This window comes from Panthera uncia, chromosome F1 (genome assembly GCF_023721935.1).
Source record: "Panthera uncia isolate 11264 chromosome F1, Puncia_PCG_1.0, whole genome shotgun sequence".
Lineage (NCBI taxonomy): Eukaryota > Metazoa > Chordata > Mammalia > Carnivora > Felidae > Panthera > Panthera uncia.
In genome coordinates this window covers 61322949-61342196 of record NC_064813.1, presented here as the reverse complement: position 1 = coordinate 61342196, position 19248 = coordinate 61322949, and the positions used below count along the sequence as shown (strand labels likewise).

General features: G+C 57.7%; 2 protein-coding genes across 4 annotated transcripts in view; one reads left to right on the top strand and one right to left on the bottom strand.

Moving 5' to 3' along the window:
• Positions 1–18008, top strand: part of LOC125925954 (carboxyl-terminal PDZ ligand of neuronal nitric oxide synthase protein-like) — a 284630-nt gene extending 266622 nt beyond the window's left edge. For both annotated transcript variants that reach the window (XM_049635266.1, XM_049635265.1), the window contains exons 10-12: positions 31–183; positions 13467–13773; positions 15020–18008. In XM_049635266.1, coding sequence (XP_049491223.1) covers positions 31–183; positions 13467–13773; positions 15020–15488 — 929 coding nt within the window. In that variant the 3' untranslated portion in view covers positions 15489–18008. The remainder of the gene's footprint in view (positions 1–30; positions 184–13466; positions 13774–15019) is intronic.
• Positions 5867–8888, bottom strand: SPATA46 (spermatogenesis associated 46). Of its 2 annotated transcripts, XM_049635281.1 has the most exons (4): positions 8719–8888; positions 7348–7461; positions 6365–6498; positions 5867–6283 (listed from the first exon to the last, which is right to left on the bottom strand). In XM_049635281.1, the coding sequence occupies exons 1-4, from the start codon at positions 8819–8821 to the stop codon at positions 5978–5980; spliced, it is 657 nt and encodes a 218-aa protein (XP_049491238.1). In that variant the 5' UTR covers positions 8822–8888; the 3' UTR covers positions 5867–5977. The 2 variants fall into 2 exon arrangements, with proteins under 2 accessions (XP_049491238.1, XP_049491237.1); XM_049635280.1 differs by having other exon boundaries at positions 5867–6498.
• Positions 18009–19248: the final 1240 nt, after the last annotated feature.

Sequence of the window (19248 nt, the reverse complement as noted above, 5' to 3'; positions counted from 1 at the left end):
TGTGCTCTTGTGCCCCCCCCCCCCCTCCAGTGGGCTCCCAGGACAGCTTGCTGGAGATCACCTTCCGCTCCGGAGGCCTGCCGGTGCTCTGCGACCCCACCACCCCGCAGCCGGAGGACCTGCCCTCGCCGCCCCCGGGCGCGGGCCTGGCCGAGCTGGCGCACCCCGCCGGCAGCCCCCTAGGTAGGCGCGATCGCCTGGTGAAGCTGGAGTGCTTCCGCTTCCTGCCGCCGCCCGCGGGCCCGCTGCTGGGCGGCCTGGAGCTCCTCCGGTTCCGCGAGTCGGGCATCGCCTCGGAGTACGAGTCCAACACAGACGAGAGCGAGGAGCGCGACTCGTGGTCCCAGGAGGAGCTGCCGCGCCTGCTGAACGTCCTGCAGAGGCAGGAGCTGGGCGACAGCCTGGACGATGAGATCGCCGTGTAGGGCGGCCCGGGGCGCAGGGGCGGGGGGCGGGGCCGGGGTGGGGTTCGGGCTGGGCGCACCGCCGAGGATGCCCGCGCGGCGGAGGGCGGTGAGGACCCTGGCGACCGGAGACTTTGGCTCCAGCCGGGCCCCCCCCCCCCCCCCCCGGAGAGCCTGCCGTTTCAGGAAAGGATTAGGATTTTGCTTTGGAAGGTGACACAGGGGAGCACTGGGACTCCCACAGGTCATTCGGCCCCTCTCTCCTATTTGTGACTTTGGAGGAGGGGGGGCAGGGCCTTCCAGGACCCGTGGCTTTGGGAGAGGGTCCCTCGCGAGGACCACCGGGCTGCTGAAGGACCGCTGGCGCCAGCTGCTTCATCAGGCTCCTCTGCCCTGGCCTGGCCTGGCCTGTGATGCCCGGGTAGCCCCCTCCTGCCCCACCTCAAGGCCCCACTGTGAAGGGAAGCCATCGGGTACCTTCTGGGGTACTGTGCATCTGGGTGTCCAGGATAATACCCGTTGCCTGACCACCCGCCCCAGACCTTATGGGACGAATTCCTTCTCCAGGCCCTCGTGGAGAGAACAGAGGCTGAATGCTCTGGGCTGTAAGTGACAGGGTAGAGCTTTTGGTGTGAGCGCCGTGTTGGGATGTGTCACATCGGGGAAGCTTCCGGATGAGTTGAATCTGGACATCTTCTCCAGCTGGATGTTAGGTGTTGCTTCCAGGGACATTGAGCGTTTAACATCAGTCAGGCCGGGGCTGTGAAAAGCCCTCGGGGAGGGCAGTCTCTTTGCTGCCACAGATGCCTTAGGTCTGATTCTTCGCTGTGGAAGTCCTGCCCCCATCCTGCAAGCCCAGCTCGCCCTTCCCTCCTCTGCGTCCTGCCTCAGGGGGCTCTGCCAGCTGAGGCCTCTCGTGGCACCCTCACCTCGGAGAAAGCCTCAGAGACCCAGAGCCACCACCCCCTCCAAGCCTTACCTCTCAACCTGTCCCCTCCACTGGGCAGTTGTGGTCCCTTTTTACTGCAAACAAATACAGGCCGGTAGCTGAGACTGTTTATTTCCTCTCTTCAGAATCACTGCCACTTAGGTCAGGGACCACAGCCACGTCACCCTTGACCCATCCCTGTGGGTGCGTGCCTCGAGCACACCTGTAAAAAGTGCCACGTGCAGTTGTCTTGTCTTGGACCATCTCGGCCTTGTCTAGAGATTACCACCCGGTACTGCATGCTGATGGGGGCACGGAGGACAAGTTCCTTCTGTGACTGTTAGACTCTAGCGCCCGTGAACAGATTTAACGATGCCTAAAGAGCGAGAGCCGAGCCATGCTAGTGTCACGTGTTTGGGGAAATCAGCCTTCATCCGGGACAACGAGCGACAGACCCAGCCTGCAGTGTTCTTTGAGGGTTAGCTGGTAAGGACGTGGTGATCCAAAACACAGAGCGCTTCTGCCCTGACTCGGCCTTACAGTTTTGGTAAATGAAAGTGTAGCCCTTCTCTTAAGCAGCTGGATTCCCTCTTAGCTAGAAAGTCCAAATGAAATAAACGCAGCTTTATGTTAGCCTCCCTTGGTGCACCAGGGTATCAGCAGAATTAGGATGGGGTGTGTGCGGATAACGCGTGCATGTGTGTGCGTGTGTGTTTGCGCGTGTGTGTACGTGTATGCACAGGTGCCCACGTGAGGGAACGTGTGTACGTGGTGTGTGGGCTTGTAAGAAGTGGTCAGAGAGAAGAGACGGGGAATCTTCAGGGTCTTTGAACGAAGCAGAATTGTGTTCTTTTCCTAACGTGTATTTAGTTGGAGAGGGGTGGTTGTGTTTGTTTTACCGTATTTTCTAATTAACCATTGGATGGAAGGTAGGTCCAGATACACAAGGGAAGGAAGAACCAGGAAGGTAAGAGCCACAAACTGAAGGAGCGACGGCCGGAGTCTGGTGCGGCCGAGCCTGGCCGGCTCACCAGATCCTCCGCTGGGTGCGACCCCTCAGAGCGTGGGAATTTTGAGTGTTCCAGAGCGTGAGAGGTCTGGCTTCTTGAGGCTTCCCCTGCCTTCCCCTGCGTGTCAGCAGGAGCTGAGGGGGAAGCCAGGGGGCCAGTGGACTGGCTTTGTGGACCGTGGCAGGAGAGGGGGTGAGGAATGGGTGGGGAATGGTCTCTGAAGGGTCTCAGAAAGCTTGCGAAGCGAAAGAAGAACGGAAATTTAGGAGAGATGAAAGAATCAGAGAGACGAGTTTTCTGTACCACTGACTCAGGACCCGTCTGGGACCCTTGCCCTCGGACGCTCCGTAGTGGTTTCCGCCTGCCTCGGCCCCAGCCTTCCCCCAGACGGGGCCTTTGCCGGAGACCGGTTTGCGTGCCGGCGCCTTCCCCAGTTTGAGCCACAGCAGCACACGGGGCGTGTGGAGATGACGGGACGGATCTAGGGACCCTGGCGATTCACCAGCCACTGGGCAGGAAAGAGAACATCGCAGACCTGATTTCCCAGCGATGGCCCCCTCTCCTTCTCCCTCCTTTCTTCTTGCTCTGCTCACTCAACTCCTGCCTTCCTCTTTTTATCCTTCCTCTGTCCACGGAGGACAAGTGGACGCCAGGGGCGCCTACCTTACTGGTGCCTGCCTCAACCTACCCCGGGTGCCAGCCGACTTCCGGGCTATCACAGTTGCAGAGCCAGCAAAGAATTTCTCTGCACAGGATGGACTGTATATTGCGATGAAAGTGATATTCCTTATATCCCTGCTTGTATCAGTGCTCTCTGTGAAGCCCCTTGGTAGCCTCCCTTCTCCCAATGGCTCCTGTGTAGGACTCGTGTTCCTTTTATTTCCTCTCTGCCTGACTGCCTCCTCTCACCCCACCAACCCTGAGCCCTCTACTTTCTAAAACTGTTGTGTCATTAACTCTGTTGGTTCAACTCTCTGGGAAAAGATTCTCTGTTCATGTAAGTGCACTTACTCCCTGGATGTTGTCACTAGTCTAGTGGCTTTTGCTAAATAAACCTTTCTGATTTCTAAAAGCTTTTCCATGGTCTTTTCTTGCTTCCTCTATCTCACCTGCTGCCTGACCTCCCCTCCCTCCCACCCCACTTCCCAAGCCAGCGGCCATCAGCTCTGCGACACACGGTTCTCAAGGGTTGTGGTGTTCAGAAAACAAAGAGGGGAGGAAAGCGGTGCCTTCGGCTACAGTTTGTATAGACCAGCCTTGCGGGATCAGGTTCTATGATAGTTACGATCCGAGGATGATTTTGCTTCCCCGGGGGACGTGTGACCTTTGGTTGTCACGACTGGGGGAAGGATGCTTTTGACGTTTAGTGGGTAGAAGCCAGAGATGTTTGCTAAATATCCTACGATGCACAGGTCAACCCCCACCCCCACAACAGAAGCATCCAGCCCCAATGTCAGTAGTGCTGAGGCTGAGAGACCCTGGACTTGTGCCCGTTTTTTCAGACTCTCCCAACCCCGGGTCTTTTGAAACTCCAGGCATCCTTGGCATATCAGCAAGTGTTGGGTGCTTGAGAAAGTACATCATAGATGTTTTCGGATATAACTCCAATCACCCAGAGTATAAAATTTCATTGACCCCCTGACTACACGTCTGAAATATGCATGGGATTCTGACTGGAGTCAAAGCTGGCCCCTCTGCACACCTACCTGCAAACATCATGATGTCACTGCGGCACAACTCGGTGGGAGAGCCCTCCCTGGCTCGTGGGCTCTCAGCTTTCCTGCCAGGGGTAGAAACGAAAGGGAGACGCAATGCTAGCCAGGGAAGAGCGTCCGAGAACTAGAAGCCACCGTCCTGGAAACCAGTTACGTTGGCCAGAGCTCTGAGCCCTTTGGAAGGCAGAGGGTTTGTTGAACCTGGTACTTTGTAAGGCCCAGCTCTGCGGGAAAGCTGCGAGTCCGATCTGCCAGCTCCTCACGCCCTTTAGCCCCTTACTGACTGAGCGAATGGAACGCAGCCTCGTTTTCTCATCTGTAAAATGGGGATAGAACCTGCCAAGTAAAGCGATAACGAAGAGTAAATGAGGTTGCATTTTAAAGGCAGAGCGCCTGGCAGGGGCTCAGGGCACCCCTAGCGCTTACCTTCTGATCGGCTGGGGGAGGGGAGGTTGTACCCGTTACCCGTTGGTCAGTGCAGTTGTGTGCTGGGTTGTGTTTTCGGTGTGGTGAAGCATTACTCAGACCTCCGCCTTGAGACAGCAGGGCAGTGGGGGGGGGGGGGGGGGCAACGATGCTATTAAACGTGAAAGGCAGAGAGCACCTGTCTTTGCACTCAAGCACCTGCCAAGGTGACGGGTAACATGTGCCATGGCCCTTGAGCTCGATCCCCTGTGCCTGTGATATGGGTGCCCTGGTGGAGGGAGTGCAGGTTGGGCAGAGGATGTGCAGCCAGACAAAAGCTGATTCGTCTCCTGACTCTCCCACAGACCAAGGTAAGGCCACAAGGTCCCCGTGTGGGCCCCTCCCTTACTCCCTCAAGAGCCCCGTCGAGGGGACACACATGCGCGGTGATGCATGTCAGGGGCATCTTCAAGGGCTTGGGTGGCCTTTCCCTTTAAGGAAACAGGAAGTCAGAGTGAGGACTCCTTTGGTCTCTCCCCTGGGGGGTCCAGGAGTGATGTCAGGCCTGCCTAGAGAGACCACCCACCCCAGAGTGGACCGGCTGGGACCCTGGAGTCCACGGTTCAAGTACACTCTTAGACTCTGGCTGGGTTGGTCGAGAAGGGGGGCGGGGGAGAGCGGGTGGGGAATGTTCTCACGGTGTGGGACATGATGGGATTTGAGCCCAGCCTCTCTCAAAAGAACCACAAATGATATTTTCGCAGGACAGGGTTAAGCAGAGACAGCTCTCCTGAACCAGAAGGTGAGGCTTCGGGAAAACTTCCTACATGATCACCGGAAGGGCAAGGGGAGAGCCTCTACCCTGACCTGTCCGTACGCAGGGGGGCCTGTGTCCCCCCGGTTCTACCCCTCAGGAGCTCGAACACCTGAGAAGCTTTCAGACTGTGCGGAAGTCTTTCCGGGGAAGCTTCCCTGTGCCAACAGGAAAGGGTGGGCAACTCTCTCCCCTCTTGGGGGGGTGGGGCAGGGACTGACTGACCACGGGGGACCAGCAAGGGGGCCAGGATCTGAGGGCAGTGTTCTCATACCTGAGCTCCACTGGAATCACCTGGAGGGCTGGTCAGAGCACAGATGGCTGGCCTACCCCCGGAGTTTCTGATTGTGTGCATCTGGGACGGGCCTGAGATTTCATTCCTAGCAAATTCCCTGGGGATGCTGACACTGCGGATCTGGGCACCTCACTTTGAAAAGCACCCTGTAGAGGCTCTTCCCAACCTTGAGGAGGAGAGGGGCGGGAGGGGGGTGGCGAGGGGTGGAGAGGTGGGCCTGGTGTTGCTAAGCCACCGTTAGCCACAGGGAAATGGGACGGGGCCCCTGGGAAGGAGAGCAGGCGGACCAGGCGACCTCAGACGTGACAGAAGGCCGTGGCCAGTGTCGGTTTATTGACATCTCTCCGGAGGCGGAAACAGGCTCCGTCGCCTCTTCACCGAGGCGTCCGCTCACCATCCCTCGGGCCTACTTAAAGGCCTGGCAGCTGCCGGAGGAGAGCCTGTCCCCCGGCCGCGCCTTCTCCTTGCCCCAGAGGGTCTTGAGCTTGCGGTAGTACACCTTGCAGCTGAAGCCCTCCCGGAAGCCCCCCTTGATGTGGCTCTTGAGGGAGTGCAGCGTGGGGTACATGCGGCAGCAGGCCGCGCACTTGTAGCCGTTCTGCTGGGTGGGGTGCCACCTGGCGGCCTTCAGGATGTCCTGGGACGTGACGCCGTCCGTGGAGGCCAGGCCGTGCCCGGATTTCTTGGCGGCCTCCCGGGGCCAGGCGTCCTCCTGGGAGGAAGAGGACGAGCAGATGCTCTCAGCCGGGTCCTCGGGCAGGCAGCCGTCCCCCCTGCCCTTGTCCCGCTGCACCTCTGGGAAGCTGTAGGCCTCCAGGTGGCTCTCTTGGTCCGTGCAGACGAAGTAGCTGTAAGGGGAGAACCAGGGCCGGTAGACAGTGCAGCCCCGCCGGGGCTCCCTGGTCTGGGGGTCCCCCAAAAGGCAGTCTGCAGAGGAAGACAGGGGTGGGTGTGAGCGGGAGGCCCGGAGCGGCCAGAGGCCACGGGAGAAGCAGACAGGCAGGAGGGCCGGGCCTGGGGTCGGGTGGCCTCTGTCCCACCTTGACTGCAGTTGTTGTTGTTTTTTTGAAGTGTATTTATTTTTGAGAGTGAGCAGGGTAAAGGCAGAGGTGAGGGGCGGGGGCGGGGGGGGGGGGAGAGAATCCCAAGCAGGTTCTGTACTGTTAGCAGGGAGCCCGATGCGGGGCTCGAACTCAAGACAATGAGATATGACCTGAGCCAAAACCAAGAGTCGGGCACTTGACCGGCTGAGCCACCCAGGCGCCCCCCCCCCCCAACTGCTGTTCGGAGAGCAGGTGGCACCCAGGGTGGGGGCTGGGGGGTAGCCGTTGAAGGCATTCCTTCCTGCCGCTCGCAGCTCCACGAGTGGCAGCTTGATCTCTGGGCGGTGGAGAGTGCCTTCGTTCACTAAGCTTTGACATTTGTCAGGTGCCTCCCTCCCTGCAGACAGCTTTCCTCTGCGTCCTCTGAGGAGACGGGCAGGGGGCTCAGCCAACAGCCAGACGTCTGGCTTCCTGCAGTCTGTTTCCCACCACCCATGGCTGTGGCCATTTTTCCGGCCTCAACACCTGTCTTCCCGTAACAACCCGAGCAGGCCGAGGCCCCTGTGCCACCCCCGCGTGAGAGGCAGGCGAGGAGAAGTGGGGCCCCTCCAGGCCTGTGGGGTGTCCGCTCCAGGAAGGACGAGGCAGGAGACCACAGGGGAAAAGGCGCCCTCCAGCAGTCCTTGCCCCTCCAGCCTCTCCCGTGTGCCCGCCGGGGCGGAGAAGGCCTCACCTGGAGAGAGAACCGTGTTCTGCACCCCATGCCGGAGAGCGCTGCCGAAGTACTGGGGTGACAGGGCCTGAGCTGGGCTGGGCGCCTCCGTGAGTAACGCGGTCTTTGCGATGTCTGGGTTACAGAAGAAACACTCTGGTGAGCTGACGTGGAAGTCCTCGTCTTGGTGACCCCCCCTCCCCGACATACCTAGAGGCTCCACCTTGGGACCCTATGACCTCGCAAAGCCAAAGAGAAACCATGCCCTCTTTTGTACCCAGATAGGCAGAACTGTTCTGGGTGGCATCCCGGGGAATTCCAAATGGGGCATTTTTGTTGATCTGGGGAAGATTCTCTCCAAAGGAGAATTTGAGATGCAGACCGATGGACAGCTTTCTGCCTGGCCCGCCTTTCTCCTGACCTTCCTGCAGCTCGCTCTGTGTGCATGTGTGTGCGTGCGTGCGTGCGTGCGTGTGTGTGTGTGTGTGTGCGTGTGCGCGTCTGCCTGCCTGCCTGCCTGCCTGCCTGTGTGTCTGTCTTCGTTCTGCATTCCAGCCTCTGGGCTCGCTCCAGGATCCAAGGGAGGGAGTCTAGTCATGGACCCCATATCCCGCATAGGTTACATGGTCCCTTTGATGATGAGAAGCCAGTGTCTCCGAACGAAACCTCTCTCACCCGTAGGCAGGGAGCGCTTGGGTGGCCCCTGGATGGCTGCTAGCGCCTGATAATAAGCCAGCCTGCTTCAAATCTCAGAGTGGTATCTGTGCTCCATTTGAGAAACCAACCTTTAAGGGTCCTCTGCCCGGCATATGGATACTGAGGAGACCCAGCTCCTCTGTAGAGCAGCCCCCTCAAGCTGTAATGTGCACACTTCTCCAGGGATCACCCGGAGGTCTTGTTAAACACACAGGCTCTGCCTCAGCAGTCCTGGGGCGGCCTGAAATTCTGCATTTCTAACAACTGCCCAGGTGATGCCCACGTGGATGCCCCACAGACCACACTGTGAGGAGTGAGTCCTCAGGGGTCCGTGTTTATCCCATGATGTCCTCAGTGACCCTGCCTCTTAGGCTCCTACTGATGGATTGGAGAGTCTTCTCCAGCTTGTCAAAACAGGCCTGAACCTGGCACATACCCTACATAGACTGTCACCTGAGATTCTAGAAGAAAAAGAATTTTTTGAGAACAAATGTTTCCCCATCCTTCCCTTGCCGGAAATGAATAAACAGCAGGGACTACTTACCGTGAATGCAGCATTTTGAAAAATTATTTTCTCCCCGTGTGTAATTTGCCTGTCTCACTAAATCGTAGTCCTGTAACATGATCTGGTGGAGGACTCAATTAAAAGCTTCCGAAAAACCACATTTTTGTGGCCCTAGTGGCACCGGAGTTTACCTGGCAAGCTGGTGGCATGTGAGGACATAATGTCAGGAAACGCGCTCAGGGCAGAGGAAGAGATTCGAGGTCCAGAGATGCTGAGGAGTGAGAAGTTCTCCATGTTGTGACTACCATAGGGTATGGAGATTATGCACCTGTTCCCAAGAGGCTGTTTGGGTTGTCCAGACGATAAACATTCTGAGTGCCGTTGACATCACAAGGTCACCTGATTCCACTCCCCAGCTAGGGTATCCCTTTCAAAGATGGATAGCGTCTATTACGTTCTGTAAAGATTTCTTTTGACTTGTCATTCCTCGTTGGCTGGCCTGGATTGAGGATACCTGGGGCGGGGGGTAGGGGAGGGGAGAAGGAAGCATATGGCAGAAATGTGATGGTGATATAATCTGTTGACAGCCCCCCGCCCCCTGACTTTGATCTTTGGTGTCATTTTTGTGTCATTGCTCACCCCCCCAGCTCTGGGGACCTCTGTCCTCTCTGGATAAACTTCTTGCTTTCCTTCACCTGCCTAACCTCTGCCATCGGATGTTTTTGTTGTTTCTGTTTTTTAGTTTGGTGTGTGGTTTTTACATTTTCCTTGGAAATCGTTTCAAAGTTAGAAAAAACTGCAAAAATAAAATTAGTATGAAGAGCACCCATACATTCTGTATCCAGATTTTCCTGTTGTTAACATTTTACTGCATTTGCTTTATCAATTCCACCCCACCCCCACCCCCCGCCGCCCCGGCCCCCAGCATGCTGTGTTTTCTGAACTATTTGAAGGTAAGTTACAAGCGTCCTGTCCCTTTGTGTTGAAATACTTCAGTGTGTCCGTCCCAAGAACCGGGACCAGATAATGCTTTAAATGGTTGGTGCTATTTTCAGCAAATGGGTGGCTTAACACCATTATAAGCCTTTTTCCTGGTGACACTGAACTCCAGAGTAACAAGGTTGCCTCTGTGTCCCTGCTACCCTCTCCTGTGACAACCTAGCGCTGGAGGGAAGTGGGGGAAGGGTGAAAGGTGAGAATGCTCCATACTAATCGTCACAACAGGTGCAGACTAGGTACATCGGCGTATTGGATCTAAATGTGTGTGCTTGTGCAGCGTGGAAAGATCTGGTCTGGTCTGTGAGCCGCGGCAGCCTCCCCTTGCAGCGTGCGGAGCAAGCGGGCGTGTGAATAAGCGTCTGTGTAGGAGGGCCCGGAGTTGTCGTCTTGCTGGTGTTCCTCCGGAATGCTGAAACCTGGTGGGACAGTGTGGAGAAGCTGATTTCCTTGCCCGCCCACCTCGGAGCCTGGTTGGAAAGCTTAGAACGAGTTGGGATCTCACTGACGCCCTGGCCTTTGGCGGCTTTGAGGGTATCGGCGATTTGATTTGGCCCTCGTGGTGCAGAGAAAAAATCACGGGGTCCTGGGAGTCGGTGTGGGTGAGTCCTTATCCCCGCTCTGCCGTCCGCTCCCTGTGCGGTGTTAGGCACGCCTCCCGGCCACCGTGTTTTCCTGTTTTGTTAACTTAGACAGTTGGAATGGATGGACATCTTCCTGGTCGAAAACCTGGTGATTTATGTGCGGAGGTGGGACAGCATAGTAATGAGCGATGCACGTAGGGGTCCAGAAGACTTTGAACTTCCTCCTGCGGTGGGTCATTGAATTCTTCCCACTGCCAGCTGGGAACTTCTGACAGACTTCCTGAAAAGGGGGCTCAAAATATTGGGGTGCCCATGGGAGACTGTGTCAGTGCTTGTTTGTAGAGTTTTTAAAAACAGGACTCTCTTGGTTTGGTTATTGAGAAGGTCATGGGAACCTGGTCGCCCAGGGTTGGTTGTAATCCTGACAGCAGGGCCTCTGTCTTGCACGCTATACCCTCTTGGTATGTTGTTGCTGGTGGCCCCCAGGCAGGAGGTGACACTCCCAAAGTGGTCGGTCACTACATAAAATGTGTCTCTCTCTTGTTTGTTTCCCACCTGCTTTCCGAGCCCCTTTCTCGGACAGGTAAGATACCGTCTTTCTTACAGATGACCCACGTCACAGGTGTCTCCCTCTGCTTGGATGTGTGCATGTTGGGGGTGCTGTTGGGCGGGCCACCGGGTCAGGATCCTATCACCTTTCAACCATCTCCATTAGGTTCTGAACCACCAAGCCTCTGGTCCAAAGGGAGGGACAGAGCGTGGGGGTCATCGGTGCCATCAGCAGGAAGGGGGCTCGTTGCACGTCCTTCAGGTCTGGAAATACAGGAAGCCCCCAGCCAGAATCCCACCTCAGACAGAAGGGCGGTTGCTCCCAGACTGACCTCGAGAGAGGGTCTTGAGTGGCTTTTGTAAATGGAAAAAGTCCCAGGAGCAGTTTCTCTACAATGTCTGCCCATAATGTGGTCGGTTTTTTAAGTATTCGTAGAAAAAGCCAGTTCAATGAAACCAACTTCTTAAATGCCGACTCATGCCAGGTTCCATGCTGAGCATTGTAGAAATAAAAGTCAAGATGTTCCATCCCCTCCAAGAGCTGACCGTTTTATCATAGAGACAAGGTGTGTTGGCCAGAAAGACTTAGAGCATTGTAAAGAGACCAAATGATGGGTTATCTTTAAATTTCTTAAGAATTCAGTACATGCGTCCTAAAAGGTAGAGAGCAGGAAGTGTAGAAAATCCACAACGGTGCCTAATCCAGAAGCTATTTATGTTTTATTAGAATGTGTTTTTAAAATAAGAGGAGCTCACCGTTTACAAGTCACTTTGACAGGTGTTTTTGGTACTTACACATTCAGAAATGAGCACGTCTGCACTAAAAGTTCACTTTAAACCAAGAAGGAAACCACCACGGAAACATCTGAGCCAGGAAGTGGTGAGGGATCAGGATCTCCTTCCCCTGCGAACCTCTCTTGAACATTTGCCCTGGTTTCGTGGTGGCCCAAATACTTTCCAGTTTGGGGGAAAAGAGTCAAACGCTTTCATTTCCAAGGGCTACTCTGAGTTCACAGATGTTATGATCAAAGAAAAATTAGGAGGGTGCGGGATGTGATAGGCAAGTTATGCGAAAGCAGGTGACATGGCAAGATAACGCCTTTAGGAGGAGAGTCAGGAGCTGATAACCCCCTTGTGGGTCCTGCTGGAGCTCTTGCTAGTGTGACGTGTCTACACCTGGAGACCAGGCAGCCTGAACCTGTCAGCTCTGTGCCCCGGCCCCCAGGGTTGTCCCCACCCAGCTCTTCACGGCCCCCGAAGTGGCGCTTTCCCTGTGTGTGCGGTAGATAAGCACACTGGGGGGATTCATCCACCCCTCGTCCCCCGCTTCCTGTGCCGCCCAAAGACCTTTACAATAGGGCTTCCCTAGGTAGTTACGGAAGGGATACGGCTGCTGAAAGCACAGTAAAGAGACCTGCATCCCCTGTCCCAGGACTCCGCAGTGCAGGGCAGAGAGAGCTACTTTATGCCGAGTTCAGCAGAAGACAAAGCATCCCCCCGACCTCAGTTACTCTTGGGAAGGCTCCGCACGCATAGGCCTTTCGAGGTGTTGATGAAGATTGGAGTCTGTGATCAAGTATAACCTCTCCTTCCCCAAGATTGACAGAATATACGGAGCAGTTGGTAAGGACAGAAACCTCACGCGTGATTCCAAGGCCCCTGGGGTGGATCTGGAGCTCCCTTGAGGATTGAGCTGGATCTCCAGGTCGGGGAGGAGTCCCTGTTGCCAGAGTGTAGACCATGTGGCTTACAGCCCTGAGCTGCATTCCTTGGAGTTATGATCTCGGCCTCCATAAGTCTCCAGCTGCAAAATGGGTTTAGCAGTTCAACTCAGGATACTCATTGAGCACCTACTGTATACCAGACCAGGCTAGCCGTTCAGGACACGGAAGTGAATGAGACATGGCCTTCACCCTCCAGATGTTCACAACCCGGTGGGTTGGAGTTAAGCTTTCGAACCAAAGATCCCGGAGAGAAGGGCCTTCTGTGAGGTGTGTTCCACGATCCCAGGCAGAGCGAGGTGGCGGAAAGGGAGAGAAAACCTGAGCTCTGGTTCCACCCCACCAGTAATCGGCCCCGTGACCTCGGGCCTGCCAGGTACTTATCACTTGGAGCCCCACCTTGCTCATGTATAAATAGAATTCCTGCCACCACCCCTCCAGGTTGTCGTGAGGGTGTCGGTCAAGCTCCCCCGGCTTCCTTGGCCCCGAGTTCGTACGCATTTGGTGTGAGCCCGGCCGGAGTCCCCACGGCGCATCTGAGCATGCAGCTGCCCATTGTCCCCAGTGCCTCCTCAGGAGTAAGGAGGCCCGTTTCCCACCGTGAAAATGTGCAACACAGGTGGCTTCCACTTTGAGCCTGACCTCCAGCGTCTGTCCCCATGCTTATGTCTGTCCCCATGCTTGTGTCCCCTCAGCTTGTGTTCACAGCAACATACAAATACCGTAGTTCATTACTTCCATCATTTCTTCTTCAGAGGGCTCGGTGACCCCAAGGTAAGGGGTCAAGCCGTGGGTCAAGGAGGCAGGTTTCACGGGATAAGTTACCTTTAAGTTCTAAGTTTATGGCTAGAGCTTGCCCCTCATTAACTGGGTAGGGCAGAACTAGAGTGGCTAGTTCTAGCGATGGATGGACTTTCCCATCAAGAAAACCGGATCGGAAGGCTCAAGAGTGTGCCGGCTCTTTTGAATGTCCCCAAAGCCTCGGGAAGGGACAGCTGTGGGCGTGGGATCAGGGAACGCAGCAGAGTGACGTGGCCCAGAGCCCCGCGTGCCTCCGCTCACCGTTCCCATCTTCCCCTCTGTTTGCAGTGGACCACAGCATGTTCGAGAACTTGAATGCGGCCCTTCCTCCAAAGCTGCAGCCTGGCTGCTCCCTCCCCCACCTGTCCAGGCTGACGGCCCCCGGCTCTGCCGCCCCGGGGTCTGCGGAGCCTGGGGGGCCGGGGCTCCGGGTGGGTGGCAGCCAGCACCTCAAGAACCTGGGCAGAGCCGTGGGGGCCAAAGTTAACGACTTCCTGCGGAGAAAAGAGCCCTCGAGCCTGGACGGTGCGGGCGCCATGGAGATCAACAGGCCGGCGGGGGCGCGTCTGGACGGCGGGGCCGTGGAGGCTGACAGGTGAGCGCAGGAGGCTTGCTCGCAGAGCTCCAGGCCGAACCCGTGTCTGCGGGGGACATGAGGTTGTCACGCGGGGAATGGCAGGGGCGATGCTCCTGCTTGCTGACTGCCACCCCACCGCAGCTAAGGCGTCCTGAGCGCCCGTCGCATGTCAGCAGACGCCTGGCTACGCGCTTCCCTGTCCCTTGCAGCGACTTTGCGAGGTAGATCCCATTGTTACCACTTTGCACGTAACTGAGGTCGGGGGGGGGGGGGGGGTAGTGTGAGGAGCTTGAGGTTACCAAGTTAGTGATGGGCAGAGTGGAATTTGAACCCAGGCGTTGCCTGCAGCTGCCCAGGTGGATTCTAACACCCAGCCACACCTTTGAGCCCCGGCCTCGGCCGATGATGGTGGAGGAAAGTGGGTGTCTGTGGGACCGACCCATTGGGGCCGGCGAGGGAGAAGCCTACTGTGGTGGGCCTCCTGTTCTCATGCCCACACGCCCCTTCTAGGCCTTGCTTTATTGATTGATTGATTGATTGATTGATTAAAAAAAATTTTTTTTAACGTTTACTGATTTTTGAGACAGAGAGAGACAGAGCATGAATGGGGGAGGGTCAGAGAGAGGGAGACACAGAATCTGAAACAGGCTCCAAGCTCCAAGCTGTCAGCACAGGGCCCGACACGGGGCTCGAACTCACGGACCACGAGATCATGACCTAAGCCAAAGTCGGATGCTTAACCGACTGAGCCACCCAGGCTATTTATTTTTTTTAATGTCTATTTTTGAGAGACAGAGGGCAGGCAGGGGAGGGGTAGAGGGAGACACAGAATCTGAAGCAGGCCCCAGGCTTTGAGCTCTCAGCACAGAGCCTGACACGGGGCTCGAACCCACTAACTGTAAGATCGTGACCTGAGCCAAAGCTGGATGCTTAACCGACTGAGCCCTCCAGGCTCCCCCCAGGCCTTGTTTTAAACACCTGCTGTGCTCCTGACCCAGCAGGTCCTTCGTAGGGCTCATCACACGGGGTCTGACATGACTCGGTTCACCTGTGGTCCCAGCGGCAATACTCTGCTGCTGTGAGCACTGAGCAGGGGTGTGACGGGCGGAAGGCCAGCTCTGTCGGCTGCCACAACCCACACACCATACCGGGGACGGGGCCCGAGCAGGGAGGTGTGTGCCGGGTGGGGGAGCCACTGGGCAGCTGGGGGGCTTGGGGCGTCACCATCCTTAAAGCACACACGCTTGTCGCCTCAACCCCACAGGTCAGCCCTGCAGGACGCGTTCCCTCGGCTGGACCCCCCGCCTCCCATTACCAGGAAGCGAACCCCTCGTGCCCTGAAGACCACGCAGGACATGCTGATCTCGCCGCAGCCAGTCCTGAGCAGCCTGGAGTACGGGACAGAGCTGCCTCCTGGGCAGCCCCGGGAACCCGCCGCCCAGCCCGACGTTCCCACGGAAACGGCAGAGAGGGGCGAGGCTCTGCCCAATGGAGAGGTCTCCCTGTCAGTGCCCGACCTGATCCACCAGAACAGCCAGGACGAACCCAAACCGAAGATAACTGAGTGCAGAAGGGCCTCCTCCCCTGGTCTCCTCGAGAGGAACGGCCTCAAGCGCAGCCTGAGCCCCGTCCGCCTGGCCCAGCCGCCGGAGGACAGTGGCCCCCCGCCTCGGGCACGGACCTCCAGCCTTGACAATGAGGGCCCACACCCAGACCTGCTGTCCTTTGAGTAGGGCCCCTTCTCCCTGCCAGGCACCCCCTTCCCCTCTGCCGTCTCTGTCCCTGGTGCCCCTTGGCCCTTGCCCCCGCTCCGCGTGCCCTTTGCCCCCTTGTGCAGAGATCAGAGCGCCGATCCGGGGCCAGGCTCCCTGAGTCACCCTAGTTAGAGCCTCTGTCTGCCGGATGCTAAAGGGCTGGGCTGTGGCTCCCGAGCCTCATTTTCTAGAAGCTCCCCCCACCGGGGGCCAGCTGCCACACTGGGGGATGGGAGCATCGCTGTTCCCAGGCAGCCCGGACTTCCCACTGGCCTGCAGGGCCACCAGCCCGGGATGAAGGATCTTGCAGGAATGGTCTCTGCCTGCCCCCCACATGCCACCTATGCCCATCCCCCCCCCACTCTTCTCCCTTCACACCCTGGTTCTTTTCTTCTGCCTCTGGTGGGGGCATCGGGCCGAATGGAGAATTGATGGGTTGGGCTGATGACGGACCCAGACCTGGAAAGCCACACACCCTGCTCCTCCTGGTCCCAAGACCGTGTGTTGTCCCCTCGCCTCTACCCTTTGGGGGCCTGAGACCTGGGCGCAGCCTTGTCGCCAGGGGTTGTCAGGGCATTTTCCACCTGCCCTGTTGGGGGACACACCAGGCCCCCCCGGGGCCGACCACTGAGAAGGCGCTGGGGAAAGCCATGCGACCAGCCGCTAGTGGGCTCCGTGCACAGAAGGAAAGGCCAGGGCCCCCCTTGCTGTGTGTGAGGACAGGGCGAGGTGGGCCCCCGAGGAAGCAGAGGAAGCAGCTGAGCAGATTAGCACCTTGCTTTGGGGGGAGGGCCCAGGAACTTGGCCTCCAGGGAGCCGGCCCCAGGAGAACCCAGAGCAGAAGTCACAGAGAAGACAGGGTGAGGACAGAGAAGACTTTGAGGGAGTGCCCACAGCCTGAAATGATGCGGCTCTGGGGTCTGGGCGTGGTGAGTGCGAGAGCCAGAGTGACCAGGGAGACTGGGAACGAGGCACAAAGCCACCTTCCACTGGGCAGGAGGCGCTGTGTTCTGCTAAGTTGCCCGGGTCTCCCTGGAGAGGCCTCCGCCCTGCCTTTCCCTGCCCCGATGCCGCACGGTCCTCTCGCTCCCTGCCTTTGGGATCTATGTCAGGGACTCACCCGGTTCATCGTGCCCTCCTGGCTTTACCCATTTTATGTTCCTCTGTCCCACCAGGAGCCCCCGTCAGCGGGGCGGGGCGGGGCGGGTGATCCCAGCCCTGGGGGCCTTTGCAGCGAGAAGATTTGTTGAACAGGGTGGCCGGCTCCCCGGGCGAAGGCAGGTGCAGCATGGCCTGACAGACTGTCGGGTTGTCTTCCCCCTAGGGTTCCTGCTGCCTCCCCTCTTCTGTCCATCGTTCAGCTGCCCCCTCGCCGCCCCCCACAGTGCTCACCTCCCATCACCCAGCTCCTCCTGCCCACCCCCCCAGGAGAAACATCCAAGCTAACTCCTGTAGGCTTGGAAACCTGCGGGTGGCGGGTGGGGGGCTGCCAGGAAGCTGGTTGCCCTTCCTGCGTCCTTCTGCAGCGACTGCGACCTTGCCACAGCTTTCCCACCCCGTCTTTCGTTGCTCTGGAAAGCAAGGCTTCGCTGCGTTTTCATAGCGGAGCCTCGTGTCCCCCACGAGGGTCTGCACATGTCGGGCACCCTGCGGGCCGTGGTGCAGTGGGCAGTGACTGGAGGTCTAGGTCCTGGCTCAATGCCAAGAACGTCACGACGATGTGCTAACCTGACCCCGAGGCTCAAAAGTTCTCGGGACCACATTTGGAGACCTGTGAGTTTTCCCAGAATGGCTTGGAGTTTTGCACGAGACACAGAGCAGGAGGGGGTGAGGGCAGAGAGCCGAAACACATTTGCTGGGAGTTCACACAGCTCCACGAGAGCCTCCGTACCGGAAGCTCGGTTTGCTTCTCTGGTGGGGAACTCGGCAGGCCCTTGTGCTCTGGGGCTCCTCCTCCGGAGATCGGGGTGGCCCCGGCCAGGTGATGGGGGCAGCCGTGTGTGCAGAGGTTGCAGGCCCGGGCTGGCTTAGGCACCTTGCTCTGCACACCCCACCCGGCCACTGCTGAGGTCCTGGCCCTCAGATTCAGGGTTAGCACGGGAACACTACCAGCTTGTCCCCGTGCCACGGCCAGGATGACCCCAGAGTTCTCTGGACTCGTGTCTGCTGCCAAACGAGGCTCCGATCTTCGGCCTCTCTGTGATCTCTACCCTGGCCATTGTCCTCCAGCCGAGGCGATGCTGCCACCTGGGGGAGGGGGGTCGAGCCTGAAATCCCGTCCTAGGTGCTGCAGACACTACCCGGTGCTAGGGGCTAAGTGCCACCCGGGACAGCAGCAGGGGCAACTTCCAATCCTGCTGAGGGCCTGGGCGAAGACCAGTTCTCCATCCAAAGCCCCATTTGGCTTCCCATGTCTGTCTCAACAGCCTGACCTTCCTGTGATCACAGCATGGCAACCGGCACCCCCCCACACACACACACACACCCAGCTTCTCTGGGAGCTTCTCTGGGAGCTTGACCCTTGGGTGGCCCAGTTACTCAAGGGCAGGATACCAAGAGTGAAGGACCGTCTTCTATGTCTGCATAAGGAAGTTGGGGGCACGGAGTCTTTTCTCTCCCCGATACTCCCCCAACCCCACTATACCCCCGTAGTCAACGCGTAGCTTTCCCCTGCTAAATCACAGGTGAGCTTCCAGAACCTGGCAGGTGGGTGGCACATCCCCCTGCACAGAGAGAAACGCGTCTGTTCTGTGCGTGCGTGGTCTGAAGACAGACACGCACGGGATCCATCGACTTTGAAAGAGCAAAGAGGTCGGCCCCAGTCTGGGAGAGGAAGAAGATTACAGATCTATTCTGAGTGTTTTCTAGATATTTTATATTTATATTTTTAGTAGTTTTCCGGTAGAAGGAAACTGCAGAATAAAATGATCGGGTTCGGTTTTGCTGGTTTCTTTTGGTTTCTCCAGACTGATGGGAAGTGGTTGGTCTTCTTGAGGCTCACTTGTTGGGTGGAGAGCTTTGGCATTTAGGGTTATGAGCCTGCCCTGGGGAGGTGAGGTTGGGGGGGGTTGTTGATGCTGGCTGACCTCCCACCTGGGGCCCTCGGGGGCCGTCATGTGCTCCCCTAACTGGCTGGCTGCTAAGCGTCCCCCTTCCCACCTGACCTGTGGCTGTTTCAGGGGCTTCAACATGACATGCGTGGGCAAGCCCCCTCCTCCTCAGGAGGCGATGCGAGTGGACCCCTGGATTGTCCTCCAGGCATGGACTTGACCTGGGGTCTATGGCCCTCTTCCACCGAGGAGGGGACACCGAGGCCTGCACACCCACAGGCCTTCAGAGGGACCAGATCTGCGGTCAGGTTCTCAGAGTCACCATCAGCAGATGTCAGTCAACTACCCAGAGCTGCGGACGGAGGTACTTCCCACATTGGGGCGAGCTTGGCTCTGGCTTGCTTAGAGAACGTGGCTTGGAGCGGCACTGGCCGGAAGCCTTGCTCCCCCAAGGCCGGTGTCGGGCCCAGGGACCCAGAGGACTCTCACAGCTGAGAACCCACCAGACCTCTAACCACTTTAAAAGGGAGGAAGCGGGAACAGACGGGAGGGGGGAGAAAAAGGCCTTCAGTCTGTTCACAGCAGCCAGACACGTTTTTAAAGGGGGGGAGGTCAGCGCCTTCCCGCCCAGCTCTGTCCTTTGCCCCCACGACCAGGCCCAGTGGTTGGATTTGACAGCACGCGGGGTC